Here is a 16554-nt window from a genome sequence, read left to right on the forward strand (position 1 = left end):
CTAATTTCACCAACTCAACATTCCTACTCCTACTAATTTCCTCATTTTGCCTCATCCCTTGGATCTCAAATTCTGGGACATTTTTTCTACTTTCCTGAGTGAAGACAGACACAAAGTAATTAATTAACTTCCCCGCCATTTCTCTTCCCTCCATTACAAATTCTTGTGGCTATGCCTGTAATGGCCCTAAAGTTGTCTAGACAAATGTTTTCCTATTAGCCTGTCCTTTCTCGATATCAAATATCCTTAAATATACTTTCCCATTCTTGGTCACCCTGCAGCCATTTTCTTGAAATGGCAAGTAAGTCACATCCATTAACCTCTTCTTGTACCTTTAAATCATCTACCTTCTTGGCGAGATTGTATGCATTCAGGCAGAGTGCACATAACTCATTTTTTTTAAAAAAAAATTCTGATTTCCAAGCTTAGTTGATTCTGGCCTTTGTTTCTCCTGCTTCTAATATAACCACTACTGTTCTACATTCTGCTGTCAGCTTTTCTTACAATCTGAGCTGACTCTCAGATTCTCAACATTTGACAAGCAAGTTTGAAATCTCCCAAAGAGCACCAGCAAATCATCTTTTAGGATGAAAGTCCTGATCCTATTAAGTTTAATAGGTTTAGGTTGTATAGATTCCACCTGTTCCCAATAACAATCCCAATGCCACAGAAATGCCAAGATGCCCTCCATCCAGTTACTTGTGTTCAAAAAAAATGATTCCTTCTATTCCTATGCTCATTTGCATTGGGCACTGGAGGTAATGCTGACCTTACCGCTCTTGCTTTTTAAATCAGAGCACAAGACCATAAGAATTAGAAACAAAAGCAAACCATTCGGTTCCTCAAACCTACTCCTTCATTCAATAAAATCGTGACTCATTCAACACTCATGTCCACTTTCCTGGCTTTACCCCACAACCCTTGAATCCCCCAGTGATCAAGAATCCATCACCTCAGTCTTAAATATACATAACGGTTCTGCTTCTACAGCTATCTGTGGCAAGGAATTCCAAAGACACTCAACCCTCAGAAGAAATTCCTCTGCATCTCAGTCCTAAACTGGCAGTCCTTAATTCTGAGGTTATACCCCCTGTCCCTAAACTCTCCCATGAGGGGAAAAATCTTTTCAGCAGTGATCCTGTCAAGGCCCTCAAAAATCCTATAAAATTACCTGTCACTCTTATTGACACCAGAAACAATTTTTTCTTAACGAAGGAGACTCTAATGGCCCCCAGTACTCCAGGTGTGGTTTCATCAGCACCTTGTATAGTTGCAGCAAAACTTCCCTACTCTTATACTTCAACCCCATTGAAATAAGACCCAACATTCCATTTGCCTTTCTGATTAGGAAGATACAATAGGGGAGCAGTTGCAGCTATGATAAAGAGACATTTACAGGTCTTGTAGATAAGCACATGAATGTGCATGAAATGAAGGGATACGGACCAAGGGCAGGCAAAGGGATTAGTTTAATTTGGCCTCCCCATCAGCACAACATTATGGGCTGAAGGGCTCATTCTTGTGTTGTAAGGTTCTATGTTCTTTTACCTGTTGAATCTGTGTGCTAGCTTTGTGTTCTAACAGTAATTGGACAGACAGAATAGAGATAACATTATGCCAGAGTAATTGAGCCACATGGTCAGCCCTACTTAAAATCACAAACTTGTTGTTCATATAATTATATAATTAGGAACACACTCAGGATTGCTTTGAGACATGCTGTTTAATCATGAAATTACATCTAAATAAAGAAATGAGGTTCTCAGTTTTACAAGCATACGCTGGTTGCATGATTGCTCTCTTTGAATTCTGAAATTCTTGGATCTGTGCCGATGAAAGAAAAGTTCTGACACCACATTCTCCTTTCAGCAAGACTCAAAATACATGCTATTAGAATACCTTGATTTAAATTCGTTCCAAAGCTTGCTAACTCTTGAATTACATCATTCAACCACACAAAGCAAGACTCCCAATCAATACCAGTAACTGTACACATTAGTTAAAGGAATTGTCTGAATAACACAATCTTTTCTTTATATTAGTTAGCTGAATGCAATTAGGTCTGAAATAATTAAATACATGACCTTCTAATTCTGAAGTTCTCCGCATGGCAGGTGCTGAGTCTATTCCAGCTTGAACAAGGATCAAACCCCATGCTGCTGGCATGAATCTGAACTACGCCAGGCATATGGTCAACTATCCACCCCAGAGACGCCAACCAAATTCAACAAACTCAAGTTTGGAAAGCTCAGAAGATAATTTCCAGGGAGAACAAAAAAGCTACCAGATTCTCTGTGTCTGGTTATAATGCAATGATACTTCTAAAAAAGGTACCTATGCAAACACAGCAGTTTAAATAAGAAGTATTATTAAATTATATTAATGCATTTAACACAGTGTTATGTTCCATATAAAAAAAACTTTGTAGAAACTCTGATTCCTGGGTGGTGTGGGGGAGGGCGGGTGATGGTTAGCTTAGTTAGCTGGACAGTCAGTATGACTCATTGATGTCAAAAGTGGGCGAGTGGGGTGGGGGGGGGAAGAGAGGTTGTGTGGGTGTCGGGGGGGGGGGGGGGGGGGGGGGGCATGTGGGTGTGGGTTTGTGTGTGTTGTGTGCCCAAATGAGGATACGGTTTAGTAATGTTGACAACTTTTAAAAACAACCAGTACTTGAAATATCACCATTTACAAGAGATATTGAAGGGCTGTTAATATCCAAAAAAATCTCAATGGGTAATATTCTTAATTGCACAGGGTACAGTAAAGAAAATTAAATGGAAAAATGTCCGAACATTACAGAATCACTGCAAAAAACATTATAAGTAGAAAGGTAGGTGTCTAAGAATTTGACACCTTAATCATATCCTATTCCAGGACTTGAGCCCATAAAAAAATCATTGCCGACTCTTTTGCGCGGTTCTGAGAGAGTGCTGCATTGTTGGAAGAGCCAACTTTTGGATGTGAAATTGAATCTCCACCCAACTACTCAGGTAGATGGAAAACATCACATAGCACTATTTTGATGATGATCAAGGCAACTATTCTTAGTGACTGAGCCAATGGCTGACCCTCAATCAACAGCACCTAAAACAGATTATCTGACTATTATCAGATTGCTGTTTGAACTTACAATGGTGACAACTCTTCAAAGCTACTTTATTGGCTGTAAATTGCTATCAAAAATCAAATGGTTATAACAAGTGCTATACACTAATTTTGTAAAATTGCTCATGATTTAAATCAAATATTCAAACCTCAAGTGAAAGAATGGACAGTAAAATTAAGGTCTGAAGTCCTTGCCCTCACCAAATAAGTTCAGAGTGGTAGTTACAATATAATGATGTGCTTTTGCAGGCTCATAGCATTCAAGTACATTTGGACACAATGGGTATTCGGTATTCAGTAAAACTTAGAAATAATTTCACTCAATTATTATGGATCTAACAGAAACAATGTAATATAAAAGGATCCTAATATTAGGAAAAATATCTTATGGAATAAGCATTACTGCATTTTTGTTACTCACTTCACTGGATGTGCAAACTGTCTATTGTCTGCAAGAAGGTAATGTAAGGAGTATGACAAGGTCCTGATAAACACTCAACAACCTGAAACACTAATTATGTTCACAGAAGTTCGCTGAGCTACAGTATTTTCAACATGCCCTCTTTTTAATTGACAATCAACATTTCATTTTTATTTCATTGTTTAGCCAGGGGAAATTCACTAGACAGTGCAACAAAAAATTAGAATTACTGTGCTGCACCCAGGGGTCAGAATGCAATAACAGAGATAATGAGAAGAAAGGAAAAAAAATCACTTATTGAAAAAGAAGCATTTTACATAGCTGAGATAAAAGCAGTACTAGCATTGCAGTATGCCACCTATTTTAGTAAATTGGATCAACTTAATAGTTCTGTTGCATGAATGACAAAATTAAACAAGACAACATAAAACAAATTGTGGAAAAATCATCACTTCCAAAGTTTTCAACAATCTGATGCTAATGTTTTTGTCCCTGAACTGAAGCCACATTTTTGCAATTTCCACACTTCACAAAACATAAAACTACTGAATTTGCATTTATATTAGTGTATTTCCTGTTCTGAAGTTGACCCAACGAGTGTCACAATTACACAGTTTTTGAACTGCTGTTGCAATGTACTAAAAAATACTTGGCAATCAATTTCAGAGCACGATTAGGCTACTTAGCCAGGTGTGCCTATGCTGACCCTTTGAAAAATATTGGCACTTAATCCCTCATCCCATTTTATTGTCAGCAACCATTTAAAATTAGTCAATCACAGGGATCTAGCTGATTCCTTTCTAAATCTATGGAATCAGCTTCAGGAAAAGACACTTCAGTAGAGTACTGACAATTCTTGTGATAAAAAAATTTTCCTTAACTCCCTCCTGCTGTTTACTAATAATTTGAATCCATGTCTTCGAATCCATGACCAATGCGTGAGAGGGAATTTATGCACAGGAAGATCCCACATGTGGTAATGAGATAAGCTATCTTAAAGTCTAATAGTGATGGTCATTGAAGGATATGTATTAAACAAAACACCAGAGTTTTTCCGCTTCACCTTTCAATAGTTCCATGATGATTTTTCCCTATGAATCTCATACGAGATAGAACTTCGGGTTTTATACTTCCCAACCCTTTTTCAGAAAATCTGGAGATTCCTGTTCCTCTGACGCTGCCTGGCCTGCTGTGTTCCTCCAGCTCCAAACTGTTATCTCATACTCCAGCATCAACAGTTCTTACTATCTCTGATACTTCTTCACATGCTGAGTTATGCTATCCAACTGATTCATCTCAGTTTACAAGTGAATTTAAATTAACTTGCCTGTTATTTCCAAGCTTCCTTTCTACGAGACAGATATAACATACATGACAAAGAGCAGCACTTTGGACATGGAGTGATCAGTCAGCAATTAAATTGTGCTGACAATATAAGCACCCAAACAAATCACAGCTAGTCATTTTCTCTCTGCAGAACCAGTCAGGCCAACTGTGCAAATCCAGTACTTCATTTCATTTCAGATTTCCAACATTTACAATTTTTCTTATATTTATTTTAATGTGAAATCTTTGATTAATAAGGGGATCAAGGTTGGGAGAAGACAAGAGAATAAAGTTGAGAAATGTATCAACCATCAACTGGCAGTGCAGAATGGCCCAATTCTGCTCCTATATATAATGGTCCTATTCCATTGTTGAGCCTTTTATTCCACAGACTATTGGAGAAGGGTGGTTGGGGTCCTAGACATTAGCTTATCTTTGGTTTTAATCAATTTCTTTTACTACCAGTCACTTTCAGTAACTTCCACTGATTGAGAGACATTTTTAATTGCTGAGTTTGCTACAATTTCGGTATCTACCTCCACTGTGAAAACTGAGGTCAAGTATTTATGTTCACATTTTTACTTTCACTCATGGGTCATGGATGTCACTGGCTGATTATCATTTATTGCTGATCCTTAGTTGCCGTTGACAAAGTGCTGGTGGGCTGTCTTCTTGAGCGCTGCAATCCATGGTTGACACACAAAGCCCTTTGATTGGGACTGCCAGGGTTTTGACCCAGAGACAGTGTGTGAATCACAGTACACTTCCACATTAGACTGGTGAATGGATTGGAGGGGAATTCGCAGGTGGTGAATGCTCCCATGTATCTGATGCCATTGTGCTCCTAAATGGAAATGATCATGGTTTGGAAGGTGCTGCCTCAGGATCTTTGGTAAATTTCTGCAGTGCATCTTGTAGATAGTACACAATGCTGCTATTGAGCATCAGTTGTGGAAGAAATGGATGTTCACTTACATGTGACAGTTCCTGAATATGAACTACAAACTTACTCTTTTCATCTTGCAACTCTTTCCTGCCTTGTCAATGTTCATACTATTAATTCCTCTATAGAAAAAAAAATCTTATCGTTACCCTCTGTTCCATTGCATTTTTTTCTTATTCCCTTTCATCTTTCTGACTATCCTTTCTGTAGCTTCTTCGTAAGCTCTAGATTTTCATAGATCATGGATCAACAATAACAATGTCTCGAACATAATGTATCTATATGCAATATAACCCAAAATACAACTCAAATGCACAATTTAGAGACTTAATAATCTTAGGGATCAATTTCTCTTTCAAACTTTGAACAGTGGCACTGACAAAAATTCTGAAAAATGTGTTAAATAGCCACGCAGCATTCTACCAACTTAACACGTCTCCATACCTGAATATAACAGTCAGTGTTTTTCGCATGTTTTGATTTGATTTATCGTTGTCATATGTACCTAGGTACAGTAAAAGTTTTATTTTGCATGCAGTACAGGCAGATCATACCATAAAGTGCATAAGGGTAATAGAACAGAGCGAGGAATACAATGTTACAGTTGTTGAGAAGGTGCACAAAGAACGAGCATTAAGTTTGAAATTTGAGCGGTCCATTCAGAAGTCTAATAACAGTGGAGGAGAAGCTGTTCTCTAATCTGTTGGTATATGTGTTTAGGTGGTCGTATCTTCTGCCTGAGAGAGATTATAACTGGGGTTGGAGGGGTCTTTGATTATGTTGGCTGCCTTTGATGCAATGGGAAGTATAGACGGAGACAATGCTATGAGCGTAAATGATTTAAAAAGAAAGGAAGAATTTCAAATTCAGGAGATAATAGGAACTGCCAATGCTGGAGAATCCGAGATAACAAGGTATAGAGCTGGATGAACACAGCAGGCCAAGCAGCATCAGAGGAGCAGGAAGGCTGTCATTTTGTGTCAGCTTTCCTGTTCCCCTGATGCTGCTTGGCCTGCTGTGTTCATCCAGCTCTACACCTTGTTATCAAATTTCAAATTCAAATTTAATTTATTAAAAGAAATCTAACAATCATTTTTTTGACCAGGTTTCCACTGATTGCACTATGCTCACATTGTATAAATTGTGCACCACACAAACTGTAGCGAGTTTTCAGACAAGGCAATGAATGCATCTTAATAAATAGAAACATTCCCAAGAGTCCATTTTTGGCTTCTTAGTTAAATGCAGATTTATTTCCATAAGTTTAGCCTATTATAAGTAAATATTGAGATGGAAGTTTTTGACACAGATATGTAAGAATAATGAAAGTGATGCACTTAAACATGTTACCTGGTATAAGCTCCATAACAATGTAAATGGGCTGCCTTTGGGTACAAACACCAATCAGTTTGACAATGTTTGGATGATCGTACTGCTTGAGTATCCTGTATAAAAGTGAAAGATACCTTATTCACAGAAAGCTTTTTGTGAAGATTTGCAAAGTTCATAGTACTCCAATCAGACACAATTAACACACATCAGAATGATTAAGAATGGTGAAAAGGTTGTTTTGCAAAAGAAAAGTTTAAACCAAACAAAAAAGAGAACTAATTTTTAGCATAAGTTGATATGTCATTAATAAAAAGCATCAGCTTCACACTTCTGTGGCAAAGGGTCTCCACTTCAAGTCTGGTGTTTCAACTGTGATACTCTTGGTGGGATTCCTTTTGAAGTTCTCACTAAGTTCCGATAGGAATCAAAACAGCATGCACCTCTAGCTCACCTGAGTCAACATTTCATTCATTTGTTTTCCAGGGATATTCAACTTAATAAAGGTTTTTTTAAAAAGGTGTCATTCTTCTACACACAATTAAAAGGATTCAGTTTTGACTCATGTTACAGGCGTGCACTCAAGTGGATTTGAAGCTGCAAAGATTTTCAATCTCGCTGGCAACTAGATGTGGAAGAGGTAAGTATTGTACAGTCAACTCAGGGAAACCAGCTGCCCAAATGTCAGCTGTCTTGTTACAGAAGATTATACAATCATTCTTGTGACTGTCAAGGTTATTGGGCTAACAGAAAAATCAGCATTAAAATGAAGGAACAGTCATTAGATTGCAGCCGAATTAGGATAATGAGGAATGAGGCCAATTGTGACTTGCTACAGCCAATTTGGATATTATAAAACAAGATCAGTATTTCATTTCCCACCGGATTGGAGGCTTAGGTAGCTGTCTTTTAGCTGTAAAACTGGTGTGGATGCTAATCAACTTCAAGACCAGGGGAGTTCATGTCACATGTAGCGATGGCAGTCTCAATTGGTAGGTCGCTTGGTAATGCCGACATTTTGAAGGATTCAATAATCAGACTATAGAAGCTATCTAACCAAGGAGAGAAATCAAAAGCATTCCTATGATCAAACTGTATATTTTTTGAGAGGTAACAGTAAACCAAGTTTACCTTAACATGGGTGATCAGATCTAGGGAAAACTTTCCTGTTTCAGTAACAAAGTTGACCAAAATAAAGTTTTTGCCCATCAACCATAAGATAGTGAAGTGATTTATTATCATCTTAATTACAAGAATTTGAAACAAGATGAGATCTTGGACAAAATGTGTCTTAATTATTAACTATGAAAGATAGCCCCTTTGTAATTTTCATGTGATACATCTCACGTAATTCTCAATCACTCTGCCTTTCTCATGAGAATGAGGGAGGAAGATTTATTGTAAATAGTCCAGGTACCAATGGGCCTCAACTGTGAACCTAGCTAGAAACTGGGAGGTTGGTCATGATTAACCTGAGAGAATGGCTAAGGCAGACTTGAAAATTTATAAAAGTATTACAATTTATCGTGACGCAGTAACAATGGTGACCAACACAAATTACCAACATTGATTTTGACCCATGGGAATTATAAGCCCTGTGATAGGTTTCTGTGCCTAACCACCTGTGGTGGACGATAAAGTGGAAGCAAAATATAATACAGACCGAGATGAGGCAGGGGTGTAAAACTCTTCATCTTTTCAGTAGCCAACCTTCAGAGAGACTGTAAGATCTTGCTTCAATAAGATTTCAACAGGATCAGCAACATTCAGATTCAAGTTTGTCAGCAAGAAGAAATTGCTTCCATAAATATTAACACAATTCTCCACTGTGCATTCGACAAATACTAATCCTACCTTGCTTCTGATAAGAATTTAATTTTCAGCTCTTGTGGCAAATCTTCTTTGCATGTTTTCACAGCCACTGGAGTTTTATCTTTCAATGTTCCCTTGAAAACTTCGCCAAAATTCCCCTGAAAAGTATAACATTTATGTAATCATAAACAGATATCTTTCAGATTAAGAGACGGTAGGAACTGCCGACGCTGGAGAATCTGAGATCACAAGGTGTAGAGCTGGATGAACACAGCAGGCCAAGCAGCAGAGGAGCAGGAAACCTGACGCTTTGGGTCTGGACCCTTCATCAGAAATGGGGGACGGGAAGGGGATTCTGAAATAAATAGGGAGGGGGGGGGGGGGGAGGCGGATGGAAGATGGATAAGGGAGCAGATAGGTGGAGAGGAGACGGACAGGTCAAGGAGGTGGCAATGGAGCCAGTAAAGGTGAGTGTAGGTGGGGAGTTAGGGTGGGATCTTTCAGATTAAACCACCACGGCAATGCAAAAACAAAAAATATTTTTGACTAAAATGTTTCACACAGGAAAATCTTCTGAATTCCTTTGTGTGCTTTAATCTATGTTTACAATTTTTAGAGGAAACTTGCACAACCATGTTAAATATCCGTGTCAAAGTTTACAACAGCATTAAGGTGGTGTACGAGCTCAGGAGCTGTTTCTGTTCTCTGAAGTCAAATAAAAAAAACTTTAAATATGAAGAAAGCCAGGTTCTTTCTTCCTTCAGCAAGTGCTGAAAGCTATGATATTTAATATAATGAGTCAGATTTTTGTTAACATGAACCAGTCACCCTCTGGCTCCTGCAAACAAATCATGAATCTGGAGAGGGACGATCAAGAAGTGTTCTGATCAACATAAAAATCACCTCAACAACTCCTGTAAATAGGTGCACAGAACACCTTCTGTCCATCTATCACATCCATGTTATTTTCTCAGTCTGTGTATATTCAGAAAGAGATAATAAGGATGTTGAGTTTTTAATGAGTAGTTGTATGCTGACAGTTCATAATTATTCCCCTGTAACTAGTCTACTTATCTGTAATGAATAGGGATTCATTAAGTACAGAAATCTGGTCATGTTTCCTATGAAACATGTTGGGGCATTCTACAGACTTTAAATCTTGAGCATCTGTGACAACTCTGGGAATAGTGCAGCTTGATTTCCAGCTTGCTACCCCAGAGAGGCAAAGTAAAAAAGTATGGCAGTGGATACAGTGAAGAAACAAATATCATGTCAAAATGATACATCACCTGCTCTATTAAAATCACCTGAATGCAACAGAAAGGCATAAAGAAAGAAACAAGGCAAAGGTCAATCAGAAACAAAGGGGAAGAAGAAAAGGTCAAGAAAAAAAGGCGTATAACAAGATGAAGATGATGGTTCTGATCTAAAGTTATCAAACTCTATTTCAGACCAGAAGGCCAGTTGGAAAGCAAGTCATTGTTTCTGAAACTTCCATGGAGCTTCAGTGAAATACAGAGAAAGAAATGCCAGCAAGGAAGCAAGGTGGAAAATTGAAAGCGCAAGCAAATGGAAGCTTCGGTTTATGCTTGGCGACATTAAAAAGAGTGCGTTCACAGCATGGTCAACCAGTCTGCATTTCATCTCCCCAATACAAAGAAAATCACATTTACAGCATCATTTATAGTACATTAAAAGTAGTGCAAATGAATTGCTATTTCACATGGTAAAGCTTTTGAGGCCGTGGACAGAGAGATGGGGGAAATCCTGCATCTGTATAAGCTTGAAAAATTGACTCCTTTTCTGCCACTGATGCTACCTGATCTGCAGAACTTTACCAGCAGTATTTTTGTTTTTATATCAAACATAAGCCATAAATATTAACTTTTTTTAATAATCAGGAAGCTATCGGCAAAATGTTCCTAAATCTACACAAGGTACACTGAATATTGGATCCACACAAATGCCTGGAAAGGAACTGTTTTTACTCCCATCAAGGTTCCTCCAAAGGCATGCACTCTAATCCACACAATGACCTAATATTCAGAATGTTGGAGAAGTGAAAACAGAAATATGTTTTATGTAACCTCAACATCAAAAACTCCTTTAAGAAGAAATTAAGGAAGTTATTAATATTTACTGCAAGTAAGAAAATCCTCAGTGAAGTGATAGGTATTAAAATAACAATTGACTGAATTTTTTAAAAAATTCCAAACATAAAAGTAGGAAAAAAATAAAGCTTTTTTCAGCAAAAATAATTTGGTCACTTATCTTGTTATGCACATCCTTTATTGTTCCTAATTTTATCTTTGAGAATTAAAACTAACCTCCACTCCATCAAACTCCAAACTTCAGGCATGATATTTTTGTCCTGCACCATTTAAACATGGTTCCAAATATTCGTAAAGCTTATTTTTATATAAACATTTGTTAACATAGAACACAACCACTAAAGCTTTGAGTCTGAGGAATCTACGGTTATGCATCTTCTGACTGAGAACCACTTTTCTACATGCTTGCCTAATGTCGAAAACTTTAAAAAAGGTGGGAAATGCTCAGCAAGTCAGAAAGCAGAGAAGAAAGAAACAGAATTAATCAGGTTAACGAAGTGTGGAGCTGGATGAACACAGCAGGCCAAGCAGCATCTTAGGAGCACAAAAGCTGACGTTTAGGGCCTAGAGCCTTCATCAAAAAGACCCTTTTCTGATTGAGGGTTAAGGCCTGAAATGTCAGCTTTTGTGCTCCTAAGATGCTGCTTGGCCTGCCGTGTTCATCCAGCTCCACACTTTGTTATCTCGGATCCTCCAGCATCTGCAGTTCCCATTATCTCAGAGTTAACCAGGTTGATGACTTTCAACAAAATTAAGGAAAAAAGGAGAGAGTGTTTGTCAAAAAGTAAATGATCATTAACCTGAAACACCTCGCAGTACTGAATTACTGTGATACATGCCCTGATAGTGGATTCATAATTGAGAATGCAGTATGACGCAAATATACCACTACACACATTAAAATTTAAAAAAGCAAACTTACTTTACCAAGCAACTCTCCAAGTGTCACATCTTCATGATTAAGGACCCATTTTTTGTCCTGTACCAAAGTTAAAAGTAGTATTAACAATACACACACACTTGCTCCAAGCAACATTTAACACAATGTAAAAGGGCATATATTAGATGTCAAATTTTATGACAAGCTTGTTAGAGAGCATTTCAAGAAAGGATGACACATCATTACATGGAGCACAATGAATAAAAAGTGGCATTTGTGGAAAAACTTCCTGCTGATCGTCAACTTGGGAAAATACTACAAGTACGAATCAACATTTGCGATATCACAACAACATTGGAACCAGCTCAGAACCATAAAAGGATGTAGGATGAGAATAAATCTTTTCACACATGCTTACCAGATTCATTTTAATTTTTAGAATGAACACAAAAAATCAGGAAGTCCCATGAGATATGATTTATATTGTGTCCTAGGTGCTAACCACATGTTGCTTTACTATTTCAGGAAAAAAAAATAACCATCTGTCCAGAGTAATTCTAACACCTAACTGGTACTGTGGCATACAGTAACACATGTGCATTGTATTCATTGTCATCAAGTTTTTAAATTGTTAAACTGCCATCCCATGGGTTAGAGAACAGTTTTAAGTTTATATCACTTTAGATCTGAGAAACCTCTGGAGTATGGTAACTTTATATTTAGAAACTAAATTGAAAAATTCAAACTAACATGGTACACGTTTAACCTGCAGTCTATTTCCAAATCAAATATGATAAGGTGGTTCCACCAGTTGAGATGACATTGGATATTGTTTTGAAGTCCATGCCTGATTACATGTTGATTATCAGTGACTGTGGATATTTGATTTAATTTATTGTTATCATAAGTATCGAAGTACCGTCAAAAGTTTTGTTTTACAAGCTGTACAGTGAGATTATATCACACAAGGACAGAGATAATCACCTATATATCTGTAAATAATCAATAGATAATACAGAAGTTGAAGATTGCTTTTAAAAAAGCACATTTTGTTGACGATTTTCATTTTGTACTTGAGAATATTCACAAAAACACAAATATAAAGCAAAAACATTTTCCTACTGTATGAAAGTGTGCTGACTGGTTGTTAAATGGGCTTTGATTGGTCAAAGCATTACCAAGAAGAATGCACATTGAGAGGCCAACTTATAGTTAACTGAAAAACTATTGTTAAAATAAATTGAGAAGGTTACCTCTGCTTGGTGAAGACATTGCCTTGAGGAATAAACCATAAAGTGCTTATTTTGGTCTTTTGAAACAGGTACAGTGCGTGTACAAGAACGGGGAAGTGATGGCCTAGTGGTATTATCACTAAACTACTGACCTAGTGACCCAAATAATGTTCTGGGGACCTGGGTTTAAAGCCTGCAATGGCAAATTAGGAGAATTTGAATTCAATTAAAAAATCTAAAATTAAAAGTCTAAATGATGACCATGATGCTGTCACCAATTGTTAGAACAACCAATTTGTTTCAGCAACATGCTTTAAGGAAGGAAACTGCCATCCTTAACCGGCCTGGTCTACATGTGACTCCAATATCACTGGCATTTAACTGCCCTCTGGGCAATTAGAAATGGGTAATAAATGCTGGCCTAGCCAAATCGTATGAATAAAAGGTTTGCAAAAAACAGGGCCATATATTAGTTTATGCATCTTCTAGAATGTGCAAGTGGACTGTTCTGAGAGTCTGACTGACAATCTTAAATTGGTTGCCAGCATAATTCTTAGCAAACTCCATTATTTAGCAAATGTTGTCCAACCTCAGAATCATATCTCACGTTGGACACTATCTATTGAGCTTTTCAAATGCAGGCTGGTCGAGTACAATTGCTATCTTTCCTGCTGAAAACCCCATAGGGACAATCTGATATCTTCTGCCAGTCTTCGGGATGTACAACCAATGCTTGACGGAAGTAACGAGGTGAGGGAATGACCTAGAAGGCTCTTGAAATGAAGCCAGAAGGGTAGAACTTTGAAATAAAACAGGGTGTTTATTTTGCTGGGATTAGAGGCTTTCCGAAAGTCAGAGGGAGAAAGAGGATCAAATCTGAAGGTAAATCACAAAGAAGTTAGAGAGAAATAGGGTTTGACCAAGTAGGGGAGTTCAACTTTCCCAAATTAAGTGAGACTGCCTTAGCACAAGAGGGTTTCTAAGGGTGGAATTTTCTAGGAGAATTTCTTGTGCTTATACACAGATAGTCTAATAGAGGTGGGGCACTGTGAGACATTTCCCTGGGAAATAAATTCAGTCAAGTGACTGAAGTGTCAACAGGTGAGCATTTCGGAGATAGTGACCATAACTTGAAGTTTAAAAGCCATTATAGAAAGGGAAGAGGGCAGTGCAGAAGTTAAGTGTATAATGGTGGGCGACAGACCAATTTCAATATCAGGAGACAGGATCTGGCAAACAGACTAGGAGCAGCTACTTGCAACTGAGTCCACACTTGGAAAGGGGAGTCTTTTAACGTGATTACTGAGAATGAAGTGCCTGTGCGTTTCTCTAGGATTGAAGAGCAAGAGCAGGAAAGTCCAAGGAACCCTTGACGTCAAAGGATATCAAAAGTTTGATAAAGAAAAAGGAAGCATATATTACGTATAGAGCATTATAATCAGTGGAGGCCTTTCAAGAGTATACTGTGTGTCAGAGATACGTTAAAAAAAATTAGGACAGTGAAGAGGAGCCACAAAATATCTTTGCCAGATAGGATGAAAGAAAATCCCTAAGGCATTTTATAAATATATTAAGAGGAAGAGGATCGACAGGGAACGAGTGCGGCCAAGTACAGACCAAAGGGGACACAGATGAGATCTCAAATGAATACTTCTCATCCATACTTCCAAAAGGAGAAAGACATTGCAGCTGGAACTTTCAGTTGGGTTAGTCAGGTTCTAGATCACACTAAGGACATACTAATGAAGGAGAATTTCGATATTTTAGCAGACATAAGTGCAAAAATCCTTAGGTCCTGATGGAATGTATTCCAGGCTGCTATGGGAAGCAAGGAAGGACATTGTTGGACCCTGGAGGTATTTAATACTTGGCTGGCCTCGGGTGATGTGCCAGATGACTGCAAGACATCTAACAGTCATGTAGTCATCGAGATATACAGGATGGAAACGGACTCTTCCCAAGTTGTCCAAATATCCTAAATAAATCTTGTCTCATTTGCCAGCAATTGGCCCATATCCCTCGAAACCATTGCTGTTCATCGAGATGCCTTTCAAATGTTGTAACTGTACCAGCCTCCACCACTTCCTCTGGTAGCTCATTCCATACATGCACCACCCTGAGTGAAAAAATTGCCCCTTAGATCCCTTTTAAATTTCTCCCTTCTCACTTTAAACCTGTGCCCTTTAATTTTGGACACCCCACCCAAAGGTGGGATATTATGCCATATATATACACACCACATCCATACTTTAAAAAACCTCCATAAAGGTCACCCCTCAACCTTCGATACTCCAGGGAAAACAGCACCAGCCTTCTCAGCCTCTCCCTATAGCTCAGATCCTCCAACCCTGGCAACATCTTCGTAAATTTTTTCTGAACCCTTTCAAGTTTCACAACATCCTATAACGGGGAGACCAGAATTGCAGCACTTTTCCAAAAAAGTGGCCAAACCAATGTCCTGTACAACTGTAACTTGACTTCCCAACTCCTACACTGAATGCACTGACCAACAGAATCAAGCATACCAAATGTCTTCATCAATATCCTGTCTACCTATGACTCCACTTTGAGGGAACTATGAACTCGCACTCCAAGGTATCTTTGTTCAGCAACACTCCCCAGGACCTTTTCTTAAGTGTATAAGTTCTGCCCTGATTTGCCTGTCAAAAATGCAGACCTCACATGTATCTAAATTAAACTCCATCTCCCACTTGTCTGTCCATTGGCCCACCTGATCAAGATCCCATTGTACTTGAGGTAACCTTCTTCGCTGTCCACTACTCCTTCAACTTTGGTGTCATCTGCAAACTTATTAACCATACTTCCTATTTTCATACCCAAGTCATCTATATACATTACAAAAAGCAGTGGACCCAAAACCGATCCTTGTGGCATACAGCCTCAGTCAGAAAAACAACGCTTCACCAGAACTACCCTCTGCCTTCTTCCTTCGAGCCAGTTCTGAATCCAAATGGCTAGTTCTCACTGTATTCCATGTGATCTAATATTGCTAACCTACTGTGAGGAACCTTCCCAAATGCCTTACTGATCCATCTTGGATGACCTCCACTGCTCTGCCCTCATCTATCATCTTTGTTTCTTCAAGAAGTCAGTTATGAGACATGATTTTCCATGCACAAAGCCATGTGACCATCCCTACTCAGTTTTGCCTTTTCAAATACATTTAAGTCCTGTGACTCAGGATTCCCTCCAACAACTTGCCCACCACTGATGTCAGGCTCAGCGGTCTACTGTTCCCTGGCTTTTCCTTACCACCTTTCTTAAATAGTGGCACCATGTTAGACAACCTAGAGTCTTACGGCACCTCACCTGCGGCTATCTCAGTGCTCAGGAATCTCTTCCCTCGTTTCCCACAAGCGTTTTAGGGCACACCT

General features: G+C 38.4%; 1 protein-coding gene across 9 annotated transcripts in view; it reads right to left on the reverse strand.

The window, feature by feature from the left end:
* fer (fer (fps/fes related) tyrosine kinase) overlaps positions 1–16554 on the reverse strand; it is a 277908-nt gene that overhangs the window by 88495 nt on the left and 172859 nt on the right. For all 9 annotated transcript variants that reach the window (XR_007247151.2, XR_007247150.2, XM_048526914.2 and 6 more), the window contains exons 13-15: positions 11970–12026; positions 8979–9094; positions 7146–7240 (exon numbers count right to left, since the gene is read on the reverse strand). Coding sequence is in view for 7 of the 9 variants with exons in the window: in XM_048526914.2 (XP_048382871.2) it covers positions 7146–7240; positions 8979–9094; positions 11970–12026 (268 nt within the window). In the remaining 2 variants the exon portion in view is untranslated. The remainder of the gene's footprint in view (positions 1–7145; positions 7241–8978; positions 9095–11969; positions 12027–16554) is intronic.

Source organism: Stegostoma tigrinum, chromosome 3 (assembly GCF_030684315.1).
Source record: "Stegostoma tigrinum isolate sSteTig4 chromosome 3, sSteTig4.hap1, whole genome shotgun sequence".
Taxonomy (NCBI): Eukaryota; Metazoa; Chordata; class Chondrichthyes; order Orectolobiformes; family Stegostomatidae; genus Stegostoma; species Stegostoma tigrinum.